Below are 17933 nucleotides of genomic sequence, written 5' to 3'. Positions count from 1 at the left end.
AACCATTAATGGGCCATGTCAAGTGACCCAAGCCTCTAGCTTTTAGACAGTTTTAACATTACATCTTTGGCCTCACAGGCAGTATGCTGTTTGACATTCAATAGGTGAACCCCGCAAGCGGCATTTGGCTGAGTATGGCATCAAGGAGCTCTTGCAAAACTGGAGTCAATGGGAATCAGGGGAAAAACTCTACACTAGTTCGTGTCATACCTAGCACAAAGGAAGATGGTTGTGGTTGTCGGAGGTCAGTGATCTCAGTTCCAGGACATCATTGCAAGGGTTCCTCAGGGTAGTGTCCTCGGCCCAACCATCTTCAGCTGCTTCATCGATGACCTTCCTTCCATCATAAGGTTAGAAGTGGGTTTGTTGATGAGTGCACAATGTTCAGCACCATTTGAGACTCCTCGGATACTGAAGCAGTCAATATCCAAATGCAGCAAAACCTGGACAATATCCAGGCTTGGGCTGACAAGTGGCAAGTAACATTCACGCCACACAAGTGCCAGGCAATCACCATCTCCAACAAGAGAGAATCCAACCATCACCCCATGACATTCAATGGCATTACCATCACTGAATCCGCCACTAACAACATCCTGGAGGTTACCATTGGCCAGAAACTGAACTGGACTAGCCATACAAATACAGTGGCTACAAGAGCAGGTCAGAGGCTAGGAATCATGCGATGAATAACTCACCTCCTGATTCCCAAAGCCTTCCACCATCTACAAGGCACAAGTCAGGAGGGTGATGGAGTACTCCTCAATTGCCTGGATGAGTGCAGCTCCCACAACACTCAAGAAGCTTGACACCAGCCAGGACAAAGCAGCCCACTTGATTGGCACCACATCCACAAACATTCACTCCCTCCACCACCGACACACAGTAGCAGCAGTGTACACCATCTACAAGATGCACTGCAGGAATTCACCAAAGCTCCTTCGACAGCACCTTCCAAAACCTTGACCACTACCATATAGAAGAACAAGGACAGCAGATAGATGGGAACATCACCACCTGGAAGTTCCCCTCCAAGTCACTCACCATCCTGACTTGGAAATATCACCATTCCTTCACTGTTGCTGGGTCAAAATCCTGGACCTCCCTTCTTAACAGCACTATGGGTGTACCTACACCACATGGACTGCAGCAGTTCAAGGCAGCAGCTCACCACCACTTTCTCAAGGGCAACTTGGAAAGGGCAATTAATACTAGCCCAGCCAGGGAAGTCCACGTCCCATGAATGAATAATGAAAAAAAAAACTCCAGGCAAAACAACAGCCTACTCCTCGAAGTCTGTCTCCGCTGGAAAATTTCCTACCATCACCTGCTGAACTAACCCAGTCTGTGTGTGTACCTACTTCATCTGTGGTATCAGTACCAACTGTCAAGTGAACTTGACGACTCCAGTCTTCAGCCAGCTGAACTGTAGCTCCTATGTCAAAGAATTCCTCATTGGATTTGGACACTGGAAATCACGTGAACTAATATTAATTTCTGAGATTCTTGTACTGTAACTATCCATTGTTGTAAAGCTCTTTTTTATCCCTCCTCACTGTCTGTATAGTGCAGTGGGAAGTTGCAAACACTCCTTCAGGTTTTTGAATGTGAAATAAACTAATCTGAGTTAATCATAACGCAAGTTTGCTGTGGGTTATTAGTAAACTAGATTACAGAGGGTTTGGGAAAACATGTCACCGCATACTTTAAAAATAATACAAAACACTTTCTACTTACCAAAAGGTGGTGAGAGGAAATAAGTGCAGTTTGCCTGTTTCTCTCCTGTCCCTAACACTATCCATAGATCCATGTTGACTCTGCTCATTCATATCATTATTTTCAAAGTGTCCACTTATCACATTCCTTATAACAGACTAACATTTTCACTACTATTGATGTCAAACTAACAAGCCTGTCATTCTCAGTTTTCTCTCTCCCTCTCTTCCTAAATAGTGGGCTACATTTGCTACTTTCCAGTCTACAGGAGCCTTTCCAGAATCTATTGAATTTTGAAAGATTACCACCAATGCATCCACTCCCTCTGCAGTCACACCCTTGAATACTCTGGGATGTAGATTATCAGGCACAGGGGATTTATCAACCTTCAATGCAATTAATTTTTCAAGTACTACCTCTTGAATTTCTTTCCATTCCTTATTTTCACTTGATTGAAACCTTTAAGATCCTGAGGGGTCTTGACAGGGTGGATGTGGAGAGGATGTTTCCTCTTGTGGGAGAATCTAGAACTAGGGGTCACTGTTTAAAAATAAGGGGTCGCTCATTTAAGACAGATGAGGAGAATTTTTTCCTAAGGGTAGCAAGCCTTTGGAGCACTCTTCCTCCAAAGGTGGTGGAAGCAGAGTCTTTGAATATTTTTAAGGCAGAAGTGGATAGATTCTTGATTAACATGGGGGTGAAAGGTTATTGGAGGTAGGCAGGAATGTGGGGTTGAGGTTACATTCAGATCAGCCATGATCTCATTGAACAGCAGAGCAGGCTCGAGGGGCGGAGTGGCCAACTCCTGTTCCTAATTCGTATGCTCCTTGGATCCCTAGTCTTTGAGAGATTTTCTGCATCTTCCTCTAAGACGACAGACAAATTATAGTTTAGTTTCTCTACCATTTCCCTAATCTCCATCATAAATTACCCTGTCTCTACCTGTAATGGGCCCACATTTGTCCTTGCTAATCTTTTCCTTTTCACATGCCTAAAGAAACCTTTACAGTCTGCCTTTATGCACTAGCTTGCATTCATATTCTCTTTACCTTTTTTAAAAAAAAATCTGTTTCTTGGTCATCCTTTGCTGGATTCTAAATTGCTCCCAATCACTGGGCTTACTACTTTTTCTGGCAACCTTACAAGCCATTTCCTTTGATCTAATGCATTTTTAACTTCCTTTGGTTAGCCACGGTTGATTCACCTTTCCTTTTGGGTTTTTGTGTCTTAGAGGAATGTATATTTGTTGTAGACTATGTAATACTTCTTTAAATACTAGCCATTGTTTGTCCACCATCAAATCTAAGTGCATTTTCCCAATCCATCATCGCCAACTTGCCCCTCATACCTTCATAATTTCCTTTATTCAGATTTAAGACCATAGTTTCAGAATGAATTATATCACTTCCAAACTTGACATAAAACTCTAAAACATATTATGGCCACTATTTCCTAATGGCTCCTTTAGAGCAAGGTTATTAATCGGCCCTTTCTCATTAGTTAATACTAAATCTAAAATAGCCCGATTCCTAGCTGATTCCTCAACGTAATGCTCCAGAAACCCATCTCGCACACACTCGAAGAATTCATCCTCCAAAGCATGGGTGCTAATTAGGTTTACCCAGTCTATATGTAAATTGAAATCACCTGTCATTACTGTATTACCCATGTTACATGCAGCTCTAATTTCCTGATTTATACATGCCCAACATTACCACTACAGTTTGGTGGCCTGTAAACAACTCCCACCAATGTTTGCTGCCCCTTGCTGTTTCTCAGCTCCACCCAATCCACCCAAACTGATTTGACATCTTGATCCTTTGATCTAAGTTCCTCTCTCATTAATGTACTGATCTCGTCCTGTATTAACAGTGCTACTCTACCTCCTTTACCCCTTCGTCCATCCTTCCTAAATGATGAATATTCTCAAAACTCAATATTCAGTGCCGAGTCACAGTCACCCTGTAACCACGTCTCCGGAATGGCAATTAAATCATACCCATTCACTTCTGTGTGTGCCTTCAAATCATCTACCTTATTGCAAATGCTGCATGCATCCAGATAGAATGCCCTTAAATTTGTCTTTTTAAAATATTATTCTGCATTTAATCCTATTTGATGCTTGCCTTCATTTCGTATAGTTTCTAATTTGGCTTATTACTTTTCTACTTCCTATTAGCAGTTTTGCTTCCTTCCAACCCAAGCTCCCTCTCAGGTTCCCATTCCCCTTGCCAATTTACTTTAAACCCTCCCTAAAAGCACTAGCGAATCTCCATGCAAGAATGTTAGCCCCGGTCCTGCTAAGGTGCAACCTGTCCAATTTGCACAGGTCCCACTTGCCCCAGAACCAGTCCCAATGCCTTCAAAATCTGATGCCTTTCTTACACAAATTCTCCAGCCACGTGTTCAATTGCTCAATCCTCCTATCCCAATACTCACAAGCACATGGTACTGGGAGTAATCTGGAGATTACTGCTTTTGAAGTCCTACTTTTTTTATTTCTTTCCTAACTCCCTAAAATCTGCTTTCAGGACCTCAACCCTCTTCCTACCAATGTAGACCACTATCTCTGGCCATTCACCCCCTTCCCAAAGAACGTCCTGCAGCCGTTGTGACATCCTTGACCCTGGCACCAGCGAGACAACATACCAACCTGGAGTCATTTCTACAGCCACAGGAACGCTTGCCTGTTCCCCAAACTAACGAATCCCCTATTACAATTGCCCTTCCACTCTTCTTTCTCCCTTCCAATGCAGCTGAGTCACCCAAGATGCCACAGACTTGGCTCTTGCTGCATTCCTCTGAGGAACCATTGCTTTCACTAGTATCCAAAATGGAATACCAGTTAGTGAGCGAGACCGACTCAAGCGACTCACGCATTCCCTGCCTGGTTCTCTTAGACTGCCTGGCGGTCACCCATTCCCTCTCTATCTACACACTCCTAATCTGCGGTATGACCATCTCCCTAAACACGCTATCCACGCGGTTCCCTGCCTCACAGACGCACCACAGTGACTCCAGCCGCTACTAGAGTTCCGAAACCCAGAACTCAAGCTCTTGCAGCTGTTGACACTTCTTGCAAACGCATTTTCTAGGGCACATGGTGACCACGACTTCCCACATTCCAATCATCAAGCTGCCCTGCCATACCTTAACTTTACAAGCTATTTGTTATAAGTAGAATAACTTACCAGTTACTCACCAATCAGCCTCTTCCAATTGCAATGCAGTAAGAACCAAATACTGGAGGGTGAAAACCTTCCTCATTCAAACTCCTAGCTTCTCACTCAGTTCAAGCCGCACTGTTCCTGCTCTGTATTAACTATATTCAGCCAACTTGGTGTCAATCGACAATGTTGAAATTATACATCAGATTTGAGTCCAAGTCATTTACATACATGGTGAACAACAGTGGTACCAGCATGGATCCTTGTGAAACAGCATTTCTCACCATTTGTCAATTTCAGTAACTAATTTTAACCCCCTATTCTGTTTTTTGTTTTGTAGTCAGTTTGCTATACATTCTTCTACCTTCCCCTGACTCCATATGTTCGGATCTTGATCTGAAGTCTACTATGCAGTACCTTATCAAAAGCTTTTTGGAAATCCAAATATATTACTTTTACTACATTCCACTTATTTTAACTTGTTACTTCATTTAAAAAAAATCAATATGGTTCGTTAAGCATGACCTTCCTTTTTGGAATCTGTGCTGACAGCTCTATAATACACTGTAACCTCTCCAGTCCAGAAATCTGAAATCCAGAAACACCAGCAGTCCCAATTTTTTTTCAGCTGAGGGGTCGTTGAGATTGCTTTTGGGGGTCACAATCTTCCCCTCCTCCAAGGTTGCAATGATGCCTGTGGTGACGACCCAGTCCGGAGGTTCAGCAAGGGCTGCCGGTGAGCCCAAAGGGTTCTTTAACCTCAGGAAACAATTAGATCTGAATACTGTACTGGTCTGGGATGTTGTGTGCTGATTTGGTGCAGGCAAAGATAACTCAGTGATTGGCTCATTTGTCTGGGCTGTGTGGGAAAAGCCATGTGTTCATGCGGTTGAGCTGGGAAGGCAAATGGCAGCTTCAAACTTTGCTCATCTGCCTGCCATACAAGCTCCTTGCTGTGGGCTGGCAACACTGTCTCATAGGCACTGGAAGCTAAGCCAAAAGTGGGGGAAGAGGGGCTGATTACAGAATATATGGGGAGACAAACTGATTGTGCGCATGCTTGAGTGCATGCGTATGCAGCAAAAAAGAGAGAGAGAGAGAGAGAGAGAGAGAGAGAGAGGGGGGGGGAGGAGGAAGAGAAAGAGAGAGAGAAAAAGAGAGAGAGAGAGAGAGAGAGAGGCTGGTTACTGTGTGTGTGGGGGTGGAAGGGGAGAGGGCCAATTATAGGAGCATAGGACTTAGGAGCAGGAGGAGGTCATTCAGCCCTTCAAGCCTGACCTGCTATTCAATTAGATTGTGGCTGATCTGATTGCGGTCTCAAATCCACTTTGCCGTCTGCCCCCCACAGCCCTCAGGTGCGTCTGTGCCTGTGTGGTAAAATTGGGTCACAATGGAAAATAGTTTGGGAAGCAGAGAGTACAGATTATTTAACAATTTGAGATAACTGCAGCTGTCTTCAACTGTACGCTATGAATGCATTGGGGTTTACAAGCCTTAAAGAATATAAAGAAGTGTATTGCTTAACTGCTGACAATGCTCAATTTTATTCTGGACCCCTATGCATTGGTGCATCAGCCCAAGTGTTCAAACAAATTGATTTGAAAATGTGTACTTGTGTAGCTTTACACCACTTATGGCATGTTTTATGTCTCAGGTACGTACTCATATCCGGTTAGGCATTCTAACATTATTCTATAATCCAGAAAATTCTGAAATCTAGAAATGCCTTGGTTCCAAGCATTCTGGACTGGAGAGGTTATTGTGTATTTTCATTTTCTAGATGCTTTACTATTACATCTTTGATTAGGGTTCCGTTCTTTAACCTACCATCACCATTCGCAGACAATTAAACAATTAACTGCAGGAAGAGGATTCAAATATATCCCCATCCTGAATGAAGGGGGAGGCCAGCGTATCAGAGCAAAAGAGGACACTGAAGCATCTGCAACCATCTTCAGCCAGTAGTGCTGGGTGGCTGATCCATCTCAGCCTCCTCCTGAGGTCCCCGGCATCACAGATGTCAGTCTTCAGCCAATTCGAATTATTCCACGCGATATCAAGAAACGGCTGAACACTGCAAAGTCTATGATCCCTGACAATATTCCAGCAATAGCACTGCAGACTTATGCTCCAGAATGAGCTGCATCCCCAGCCAAGCTCTTCCAGTACAGCTACAATATTAGCATCTACTCAGCAATGAGGAAAACTGCCCAACTAAGTTTAGTGCACAAACAAAACCAGGAAAAATCCAATTTGGCCAGTTGTAACCCCAGTCTACTCTCGTTCATCAGCAAAGGTGTCGTCAGTGCTATCATGCAGCTCTGACTCAGCAACAGCCGACTCACTGACTCAATTTGGGTGCCACCAGTGCCACTCAGTTCCTCACCTCATTACGGCCTTGGTCCAAACAAAAAAGCTGAACTCCAGGGGCAGGGCACTTGACATCAAGGCAGCATACATCCAAGTGTGGTAAAGAGCCCTATCAAAGCTGAAGTCAATGGGAGTTAGGGAGAAAACTCTCCACTAGGTGGGAGTCATACCTAGCACAAAGGAAGATGGTTGTCGTTGTTGGAAGTCAATCATCTCAGTCCCAGGAGTTCCTCAGGGTAGTGCCCTCGGCCCATTTTCAGCTGCTTCAATGACCTGTCTGCCATCAAAAGGTCCAAGTAGGGAAGTTTGCTGATGATTGCAATGTTCAGCACCATTCACGACTCCTCCGATACTGAAGCAGCCCATGTCCAAATGCAGCAAGACCTGGGCTGACAAGTGGCAAGTAACATTCACGCCACACAAGTGCTGAGCAATGACCATCTCTAACAAGAGAATCTAACCATCTCATTTGTCCTTCAATGGCATTACCATCACCAAATCCCCCATATCAACATCCTTGGTGTTACTAATAACTAGAAACTGAAATGGACCAGCCATATAACTATTATGGCTACAAGAGCAGTTCAGGGACTGGGAATTCTGCAGCAAGTAACTCACTTCCTGATTCCCCAAAGCCTGCCCACCATTTATATAGCACAAGTCAGAAGTGTGATGCTGCACTCTCCATTTGTCTGGATGACTGTATTTCCAATTTATTCAAGGACAAAGCAGCCCACGTGACTGGCACCCTGCCTCACCCCCCATCCACCACTGGTGCACTGTGGTAGCAGTGTGTACCATCTACACTGCAGCAATTCAACAAGGCTCCTTCGACAGCATCTTCCAAATCTGTTACCTCTACTGCTTTTAAGGAGGGTTATAGGACAAGGACTGCAGATGCATGGAACACCACCACCTCCAAGGCCCCATTCCAATCCACCATCCTGACTTGGAACTATACTGCCTTTCCTTCATTGTCACCAAGTCAAAATCCTGAACTCCTTTCCTAACAGCACTGTGGGTGCACCTATACCACATAGACCAAAACTGTTCAAGGTGGCAGTTCAAGGGCAATTAGGGAAACGCAACAAATACTGGCCTACTCAGCTATGTCCACATCCTGTGACATAATGAAAAAAAAGGGGGGTCAGATTTAGGTTTGGTGCAAAAGGAAACAGGAGCTCCTGGAGGCAACATGCGAGCTAGCTAATACAGCATAAAACCAGGAAAGTTGCATGAATAGCTCAGAGGTGCCAAAGAGTTCTTGTGGAAGTGGTCAAATCATGAACAAGGGTGTTATTGGTTGGTCAGTTGAAAAGGAACTCTGGAGAGGACCATTGTGACCCAAGGGAGAAAAGGGTTCATAGAAGTCTTCCTTGCTGATGACAATCGCACCAACCAAACTCAGGGGTGAAAGCCATTGTCAGATAGGACTCCTGGCCTACCCTACATGAATAAATAAGTGTATTGTGAAACTGTGTAGCCACATAAAGCCGTACATGCTGAAGGCAAATGCTTGCACTTGTTTAAGACATATCTTTGTTGATCGAAGATTTCAAGTGAAATTTTCCTTTTTATTTGTAGTATCATTTGCCCATTAGTTCATGTCTAATTTGCTTTAGTTCCGATTCATGTTTTAAGTAAAAGTTACTGTGAAATTGCGTTGCTAATTTCTTTGTTTGGGTGTTTTGGTTCAAGGCTCCCCCACATCATAACACATAAAAAAAAATCAACGCCCATGATCATCACAACCCCTTTAATGCACCGCTTCCTCCAGCATGCTGAATACAGATTGGAACCTCAAGTTATCATTTCGGCCATCTTGTATCAAAAATCCCACTTCCTAAATAAACTGTACCCATCCATTAATAGCTACAGTCTTAAAGTCTAAAGTTAGACTTCATAAAGTTAAAAATCTGAAATGCAGAAACTTGATAAACCATAAAAACTTTACAAAAATTACCAACACTTGCTTAAAAAGCTGGAACTATGCTCTGACTATCTAATTAAGACAGTTTGCTGCAAAAATACTTAAGGCTGTTAAAGTTAAGAACACTCCCAGATTTGACACTGTTGTTCAGAACAGCAAATTAATTTGAAGAAAAAGTAAATTCTTCCTAAATGGAGCTGACCACATGAAAATAGAAGAATAAACATTTGTAAATAAAGACAATGGTAAACCTTTCTGACAATAAGGGACCTGTTAACAAACTTCCATTTCACAACTGAAATAAAAGGTCAGATCAATCAAATAGAGGCCTTTCTTTAACTTCATAACCTGGTATTATTCCTAGAAAATTCTTTACAAGAAGTCATTCCCATCTTCAAAATAGATATTGGGAAAAGGGAAGGAGACAAACACACAAGTAAAAAAAACATCTTAAACTTGAAGAAAAAATGGTTAGCCAAAAAGAGAGAAAAATTAAGGAGCAGATAATAAGAGTGGAAATGGCTGTTTAAGTAAAACTATTCTTGATATATGAATAGATCACAATTATTTTTCAACAAAAGCCATGAATTAAAACCAACAAAAATTGATTGGCTGAGAGCAATGCAAGTTCCCTTAAATCTTCATCATTCTAAAGGCTAAAATGTCAATATGTTTCTGAATTTTGACAAAAGATATAACAAAAGACACAAACCTACACTTCCAGAATTTACCCACAGAAATTTTACGATAGTTCGGAGCTGGACTTGTGGGAAGGTTTTTCCGGCACCAATCAATCAGAAACTGCTTGGGAGATTTTCCTGTCCAACTTCGTGAAGTATAGTCAAAGTTCCGTACATCCTTTGGCTCATTTTTCGCTATAATAGCTACAAGATCAGAAAGTTAAAAAAAAACAGTATTGTGCGAAAAAAAGGCTAAAAATGTATTATATAATCACAGGTGTTATATTGTTCAGTTACTTACTTTCCTCTTTTAATTTTGTTGCAGATTCTTCCAGCAAAGTTAAGTTAAGGGCAGCTTCATGCTTATCATCATTAAGTCTGGCAGAGCTTTTGTCATTCTTCTTTAGATCTACCATCTTTATTGAAGGATCAAAAGCAGGATGTTTCTCCAACTGTTTAATCTCTACACCAAAAGTTAAAAATTTAAAATACAGACAATTTTATCCAAAGTACACAGCTTAAGGACACTTTAATAAATCCAGAAGTTCATTCATTTTCATGCTAATGCAAGACAAATGGAAAACTGCCAAACTCCAGCCAGGACAGTAATTCATAGAATTTGGCCTCATAAAAAACAAAATTTCGCAGGAACAATTCAGCAAAGTGCAATGTGCTTTGATGTTATTGCATCACTTATTTATGTCAAACTTTTTGATCAGTCTTGTTGCTCTTTTCTGTAACGTAATCTTACGGCATACAACCAAAATTAAACATGCCATTCTAATAAATATATATGCAAAATTTTAATATCACAACATTTTTAATATCTTAATTCCTTCCATACTGCAAAAGCAACATGTCAACAATTTCACTGAGGCTCTTTCTAAACCTACACTAATTCAACTTCACTTAATATAAACTTACATCCCATATTTTTTCAACCCAAAGTATCATTGGGTTGGAATCGGTATCTTGTGCCATGACCCATTAGTTATGATTTTTTTCTGTAACCTACAACTCAAAAATTTTTTGCACTGTTACTTGCTGCAATTGCGAGCTAATAACGGTGTGGCAAGGGCAACAGGGCATTTGGGAGCTAGGTGAACAGAAGGAAATCGCCTTAACCAAATGATAATTAAAGATTGAGAAACAGGAACAGTGGAGAAAAAAAAGTGGATAAATTGAAGTCAAATCAGATGCAAAAGGAGGCAATGAACAATTGGATTATAAGCAAGAGAAAAAAAAGAGACAAAGGAAAAGAAATAAAAAATGCCATTTTAAAAAATCTACAACAACATTTTACCACTTGAAGGAATGAGACTCCACAAATTATACTGTAGCATTTCTAAGCCAAAGAGGTTGATTGGCACAAGATTGACAATTATTGCTTCAATAAAAAAGGTGCTCGTGTTGTTAACTGCCAGACAATTATTAGTAAAGATTTAATGGGCAAATACCTGCACGCCAATCCAGTAAATGCTTAAAAATATCAGGGAGACTAAGGGCAAGACGCTGGTTGTCAAAAGCAAACAGCACTGCTGAGCAAATCAACCAGCAAATTCAGGAACTTTAGTTCTGATGAAGAGTCATTCGGACTCAAAACGTTAACTCTGTCTTCCTCTCCACAGATGCTGTCAGACCTGCTGAATTTTTCCAGCTATTTTTGTTTCAGATTTCCAGCATCCGCAGTGTTTTGCTTTTAGCAAATTCAGGAGGTTGGCAACTCATGCCTTATCTCTTAATCCGCTAAACCTGTTGCTCAATTTTCTCGTTAGTAACAATCCATGCTGTTAACGTGTTATATTTTTAGCAGGATTCAGTCCATTAACTCTTCTGCTATAGAAAGCTGGTGCTATGAACAATCCCATCAATTGTTGACATATGCACAAGGACAGTATTCCAAGAACATTATTAATATCTGCAGCCCAATAGCAATTGTAATCTCTAATGTTTGAAACAATGACTGTTAGATTTGTTATTGCTTAACTTAATATAGACACCAAAATTCCTAAATCACATTTTCCCTGTTGTTTGAATAATGCCATAGAATCTTTAACACCCACTGAATCAGCAGAGAGCCTTGTTTTTAAAAAAAAACAAACACCTCTATTATTGAAATCAAATAAATTGCATTTTAGAGGAGAGATATGCACAACTGTTCTACAGAATGCTTTCCTCCAGAGCTTCACATTTCAGAAATATTTTTTGACCAGTTTGGTTTCACAGCTAACCTGTGGCCAGATTATTTGTCAGAACAGGTTTAGTAAATTATTTATAATATTTCACAACTTTAAAATGTATTCCAGATTTCCATAATTTGCAACTGTGATTGTAATTAAATTTGCATAATCACAAGTATCATCTAATCTCAATTGCTAGTCCTCATCCTGTGAAATCTTATGATTTAACTTCTACAATGTCAAGATGTACATAATCTTCAACGCAAGGATCAGAAGTGATCAGAAAGCCATTTTTTGTCGGACATTATCCTGATTCTCACCCTTCCAGCACATGATTACTTTAATGGCATAACAATTAACCTTTGAAATTACTTTGATCAAAACTCTAGAACATCAGTTAAACAGAGGAACAATGTCCTTACCCTGTTGCAGTATCTTAATTCTATCACCTGCTTCTCTGTGAGCATGTTTGTTATTGCTCTGTTTAAAGGACAGAGCCCGCTCTTTGGTATCAAGTAATTTTGCTGTCAGTTCCAAGTAAAGATCGTTCTGTTGAATAAAAAAATGAAATTCACTTGAATTGCCATCAAAAGATCTTAAGCTTGTTGGCACCGCAATACTTCGTGTTAAACATATGCAATTATAGAGAGTTAGGAAATTATATTAAGAAAGAAGAAAAAGCATAAGGTCCACCTCTTCCAACTAACCAGAAGACTACTTCTCTGAAATTTCTCTTTTCCTGAGGGAGGTGAAACCACAGGAAAATTAACTCACTTAACTATTCTGTTACTTGATTTCAGACAGCACCCTATTAGGTCCCTTACAAATCACGGTCAAGGCTCCTGGGCTAGATAGACTAAGGAAAAGCTGCTTATTAAGGCATTATCAAACTTAATTATGATGTTTCCTGTGGTCAAATAGCCTGCTGACATTCACTTCACACGATACCATTATTGATATGAACTTGAGATACTTGAGGGCACTTGCCATTGACAGAACTGTAACCCATCAAGGGGTCTTTCAATATCTTCAAGGAGGAAGAAAATTATGAGAAAGAAGAAATAGAGGCAATTCCAAGATCCATCACCTGAAGATACTTACAAGGCAACTGCCTTATGTTTAACATTACAATCTACTATACAACTCAAATAAATTGCAATTTGGAAGAGATATTCATAATCTTAGAATACAGAAATATGCATTGAGAAAATATTTTTGACCAATTTGTTGTGATAGCTAATCAATGACCAGGCTAGTTGCAAGAACTAAACAAAATCTCTTATAGTTTGGTACATCATTCTAAACAGTTCACCAAATGTTTGATTTACTTTTTTCTGCTTTAAAGTGTACCTCAGATTTTGCCAGTTTGCAAATGCCATTGTAATTTAAAGTTGCTTGTAATAGCTCAACTTGCAGTACTACAGAAGAATGAGGAAATCAGACAACGTGTAAAGACTTCCATTTTCCAGTCAAATGAAGTTATTTTTCAGACATAAATACATTCCAAATTTGCTTCTTCAGCGAGGTCAAAATTACTTTTATACTCACTGGATCAAAATGTTCTTCCTTTTCAGAAGCCGCCTCAGGTATTTCATTACCCTGATCGCCATTGTCATCGTCACCGCTATTATTTGCTTTTTCAGCATATTGCAAAATCCATTCCTTCATGCTAACTTGTGTGCTTTGATTTTCGGCTGCCTATGAACAAGAGAATATCGCATTCAAGTTCCTTACCATTCACTTCAAAAATGTCAACCTTTTGTCTTTTACAAAATAATTAAGGAATCAGATATTTGTCTCTTACAGTACAAACACTGGAACTGAGAGAATATGACCATAAAAAACAGTTGAATGGTGACCTGATATCAGTATTTCAAATTATGAAACACTTAGATAGATTAGACAGCATGTTTCCACTTATAGGGAAGAGCAACCCTAGAGGTAAACAGCATAACATTCACCAAGAATGCAAATAGAGAATGCAGAGGAATTTCTTCACCAATAAAGAGTAGCGAGAATGCAGAACACACTACCACAAGGAGCAAACAAGAGCATCAATTGTTGCTAGGTCAGTTTATGAAGGAGAAGGGGATAGAAGATTTAGTTGACATTTAGATGAGGAAATAAAGGAGGAAACTTGAGCGGAGCATAAACTCCAGCACACACTGATTGGGCTGAATAGTCCATTCCTGTGTAGTATAGTTTACAAATAGTTCCATACTTAATTTAGCTAATAATTTATTTTTATTTAAAAAGCTAGATTCACACATTTAAGACAGCAAAATGCATAACAATTAAAAGCTGCACTTTCAGCAGTTATTTATTATTGATTATTTATTACTGATTTTTTTTAAGTATCTGTCACATCTTCAGAAAAACAGGCTGTTTGAAAAATTGCAATTGCCTAATAGGATGGGGCGGTTATTGGCTGGATTGGATTAATCTTGTATTTTGCATTCACAAAATACCTGGGCATATTTTACACATTGCCCTGTAGAAGAGGGTGGATCAGCGAGTGGTGCGGCTAGTTTTGGAGCACAAGTTTTCAGCACTACAGTAAGATGTTGTTGGGGCTCACATCCTTTGTTGTATCGGTCCTTGATCCTGCGTGAAGTGAACTAAAATGTCTGAAGGCTAGCAGTGATGGTGGGGACCTTTGGTGAAGACTAAGACAGATAATCCACTTAGCACTGGTGGAAGATAGCTGCAAACGCTTCAGCACTGTCTTTTGCACTGATATGCGAGGTGCAACCACCACTGAAGAGGATGTTCATGGAATTTCCTCCTCCCATCAGCTGTTTAATTGTCCACGATTCATGACTGCATATGGCAAGATGGCAGAGCTTTAATCTAATGCACTGATTGTGAGATTGCTTAGGTCTGTTTACAGCACACTGCTTGCATTTTTGAGCACACATGCAGATCTGTGCAGTAACTTCATCAGGTTGGCACATATTTTTAGCTATGACAAGTGCTGCACCTCTACAATCCTCATTGAACCAGGATTGATCCCCTGGTGATGGCAGAGAGTGAGAGAGATGCCAGGCCATGAGGTTATGAATTATGGTTGAATAAATTCTGCTGCTGTTGATGGCCCACAGCACCTCATGGATGCCCAGTTTTGAGCTGCTAGATCTATTCTTAATGTATCCCATTTAGCACAGTGCCAAACAACACCATAGACTCAGAGGGTTTCCTCTGTGTGACGACAGGACTTAGTCTCCACAGGAACTTGAGGTGGTCATTTCTACCAATATGATCATAGATGGAAATATCTGAAAAAGGTAGATTGCTGATGACAAGGTTAAGTGGATTTTTCCTTCAAATTCCTTCTCTCCAAATGATGCAGGCCGATGCTGGATGATGTGTCCTTCAGGATGCAGCCAGCTTGATCATTAGTGGTGCTACCAAGCCACTCTTGGCGATGCAAGCATTGAGATCCCCATCCCAGAATACATTGTGCCCTTACCACCCCCTCAGTGCTGTTTCAAGTGCAACAACCTTTGACCCAGAAGCAGTACAATGAAGAAAATTTGTTATTTTTTAAAGGTCTGCGGAATCTGCAATTGTGTTTTTTCAAGAATGTTTGAAAAGGATTTCAGAATTTGCATCAATTTTAAAGGGATCAACTGCAATTTTCTTGGATAAGTAGTAATACTGGTCCATGTGATATGGCGAATCTTGACCTGGAAACAGTCCCAGCAGAAAGCGAAGAAAGAAGCTACCATTGCTAAAAGGTGGATTTCTTCACTCTGTGGGCCTCCATTACCGTTAAAAATGCAGTTGCAGAAAATACAGTTTACAAAATTCTCTTCTGAATCATTCTTACAACTTACATAATATTTTTCATCAGGACAAAATGTAGTTTAGGTCCCAGTGTCATGGGTCTGCAACCCCCACCCACCTAAATGCTTCTCAATGCTGGTGGCAGCACTACAGCACTATACTGAACTGCCACCAGCACCCAACAGTACTACCCCACCTTTCAAAACTTCTAAGCAAATTGAAATAGTACACACTGCAGATACAAGACACTCGTGGTGGAAAAAGCAGCTTTCCCTGCAGCAGCTCGTGCAGCTCTACTTGACCTCACATCTTTTGCACATACTTCCCCTCACAACCATCTCCCCAATTCCCCTGAATCCAAAAGCCACCCCTGATGAATGCTGCCCTTCTACTTCCAAAACCTGGGATCCTTTCCCAATGCTCAGATGTCAAAACCACCAATATCTCCAAATGCCAGGACCGCACCCCTTCGTACTCTCAAAATTCCAAGACTGCTCCCCCAATTGTCCCAGAAAAATCTTAGGCCCCCTCTGTCAATGATTCCAGAACCCTTTTCCCTATAACCCAGTAGCCAGACCCAAAACCTCGCTTTCTAATGCTTCCAGAATCCAGGACTCCCTCAAGTAGTTCCAGGCCACAACCCCTTTCCCAATGTTACGAGATCAGACGGTTATTCCCAATACTGCCCTTAGTAACACTAGTTGGCACAATGCCCATCTTCTTACTAAACCTCTGACCCACCATGAGCAATGCAACAACAGATCTGCTAGAATGAATAGCTTAAGAGTTAAAAACGTTGAAGACTTGACAAACTGGCTAAGCTAACCCACTGGTTAACTTACAGAGCAGCACTTTCTTGCACCAATTTTGCCCCTCGCACAAAACCTCTAATTATGGACTATCGATCATGCATTTATCTTTGTCAGGTCATTTGTGATTGTTGCCCGAGACCAAATGTAATGCTGTGAAAACAATTTTATTGCCAAAACAAGCACTTTTGCCAAAAGATTAACAACTCTCAACTTTCCAAGCAACACTTGTTTTGTCTGACCGCACCATTTGCCATGCATCGAAGAAGGTTTCTAGATAACCCACTCAATGATGCTCAATCTGGGTTCCACCAGAGCCACTCAGCTCCTGACTTCATTACAGCCTCGGTACAAACGTGGTGAGGCGAGAGTGACTGCCTTAACCGAGCATGGTATCAAGGAGCCCCAGCAAAACTGGAGTCAGCAGGAATAGGGGGAAAAAGATCTCTCCTGTTTGGAGCCATACCTAGCACAAAGGAAGATGGTTGTGACTGTTTGAGTTCAATCACCACAGTTCTGGGGCATCATTACAGAAATTCCTTTAGGTAGTGTCCTGGCCCAATCATCTTCAGATGTTTCATCAATGACCTTCCCTCCATCATAAAGGTCAGAAGTGGGGATGTTCGCTGATGACTGCACAACGTTCAGCACCATGTTCAGCACCATTCGCGATTCCTCAGATACTGAAGCAGTCCGTGCCCATATGCAGCAAGACATGGGCAACAATCAGGCTTGGTATGATAAGTGGCAAGTAATATTCACACCACACAAGTGCCTGGCAATGACCATCTCCAACAAGAGAGAATCTAACCATCTCTCTTGGAGATAGGAACCTTTCCAGGATGAGGAATTTTGAAAGATTATGACCAACGCCTCCGCTATCTCTGCAGCCACTTATTTTAAGACACTAGATGCAGGCCATTAGGTCCAAGGGACTTGTCAGCCTTTAGGTCTAATAGTCTTCCTATCAAAAAGGATCTCACAGGGATAAATCTTTGCTGAGAGTTATTAAATATCTCCTTAAAGTCTGCCACTGCATCTCTCCAATCCTACCTTTTAACCAGCTCTGCCTTCATACCCTTATAGTTACCTTTATTTAGATTTAAAAACACGCCTCTTCCCTTCAAACTGATCATGTTATGATCACTGTCGCCGAGAGGCTCCTTTACCATGAAGTTCTGAAGTAATCCTGTCTCATTGCACATTGCCAGGTCTAGAACAGCCTGCACCCTGGTTGGCTCAAGAACGTTTTGTTCTAAGAAACTGTCCCAAATACACTATGAAGTAGTTTTCCA

The 17933-nt window shown here is 41.1% G+C and overlaps 1 protein-coding gene across 1 annotated transcript in view; it reads right to left on the bottom strand.

Moving 5' to 3' along the window:
* Nucleotides 1-17933, bottom strand: part of dhx29 (DEAH (Asp-Glu-Ala-His) box polypeptide 29) — a 161254-nt gene that overhangs the window by 108994 nt on the left and 34327 nt on the right. Inside the window, exons 6-9 of the mRNA XM_078549709.1 lie at nt 13592-13741; nt 12466-12592; nt 10165-10326; nt 9896-10067 (exon numbers count right to left, since the gene is read on the bottom strand). Coding sequence (XP_078405835.1) covers nt 9896-10067; nt 10165-10326; nt 12466-12592; nt 13592-13741 — 611 coding nt within the window. The remainder of the gene's footprint in view (nt 1-9895; nt 10068-10164; nt 10327-12465; nt 12593-13591; nt 13742-17933) is intronic.

This window comes from Cetorhinus maximus, chromosome 1, assembly GCF_964194155.1.
Source record: "Cetorhinus maximus chromosome 1, sCetMax3.hap1.1, whole genome shotgun sequence".
NCBI lineage: Eukaryota > Metazoa > Chordata > Chondrichthyes > Lamniformes > Cetorhinidae > Cetorhinus > Cetorhinus maximus.
Note: the sequence above shows the minus strand (reverse complement) of the source record. Positions and strands in the feature narration are given on the sequence as shown.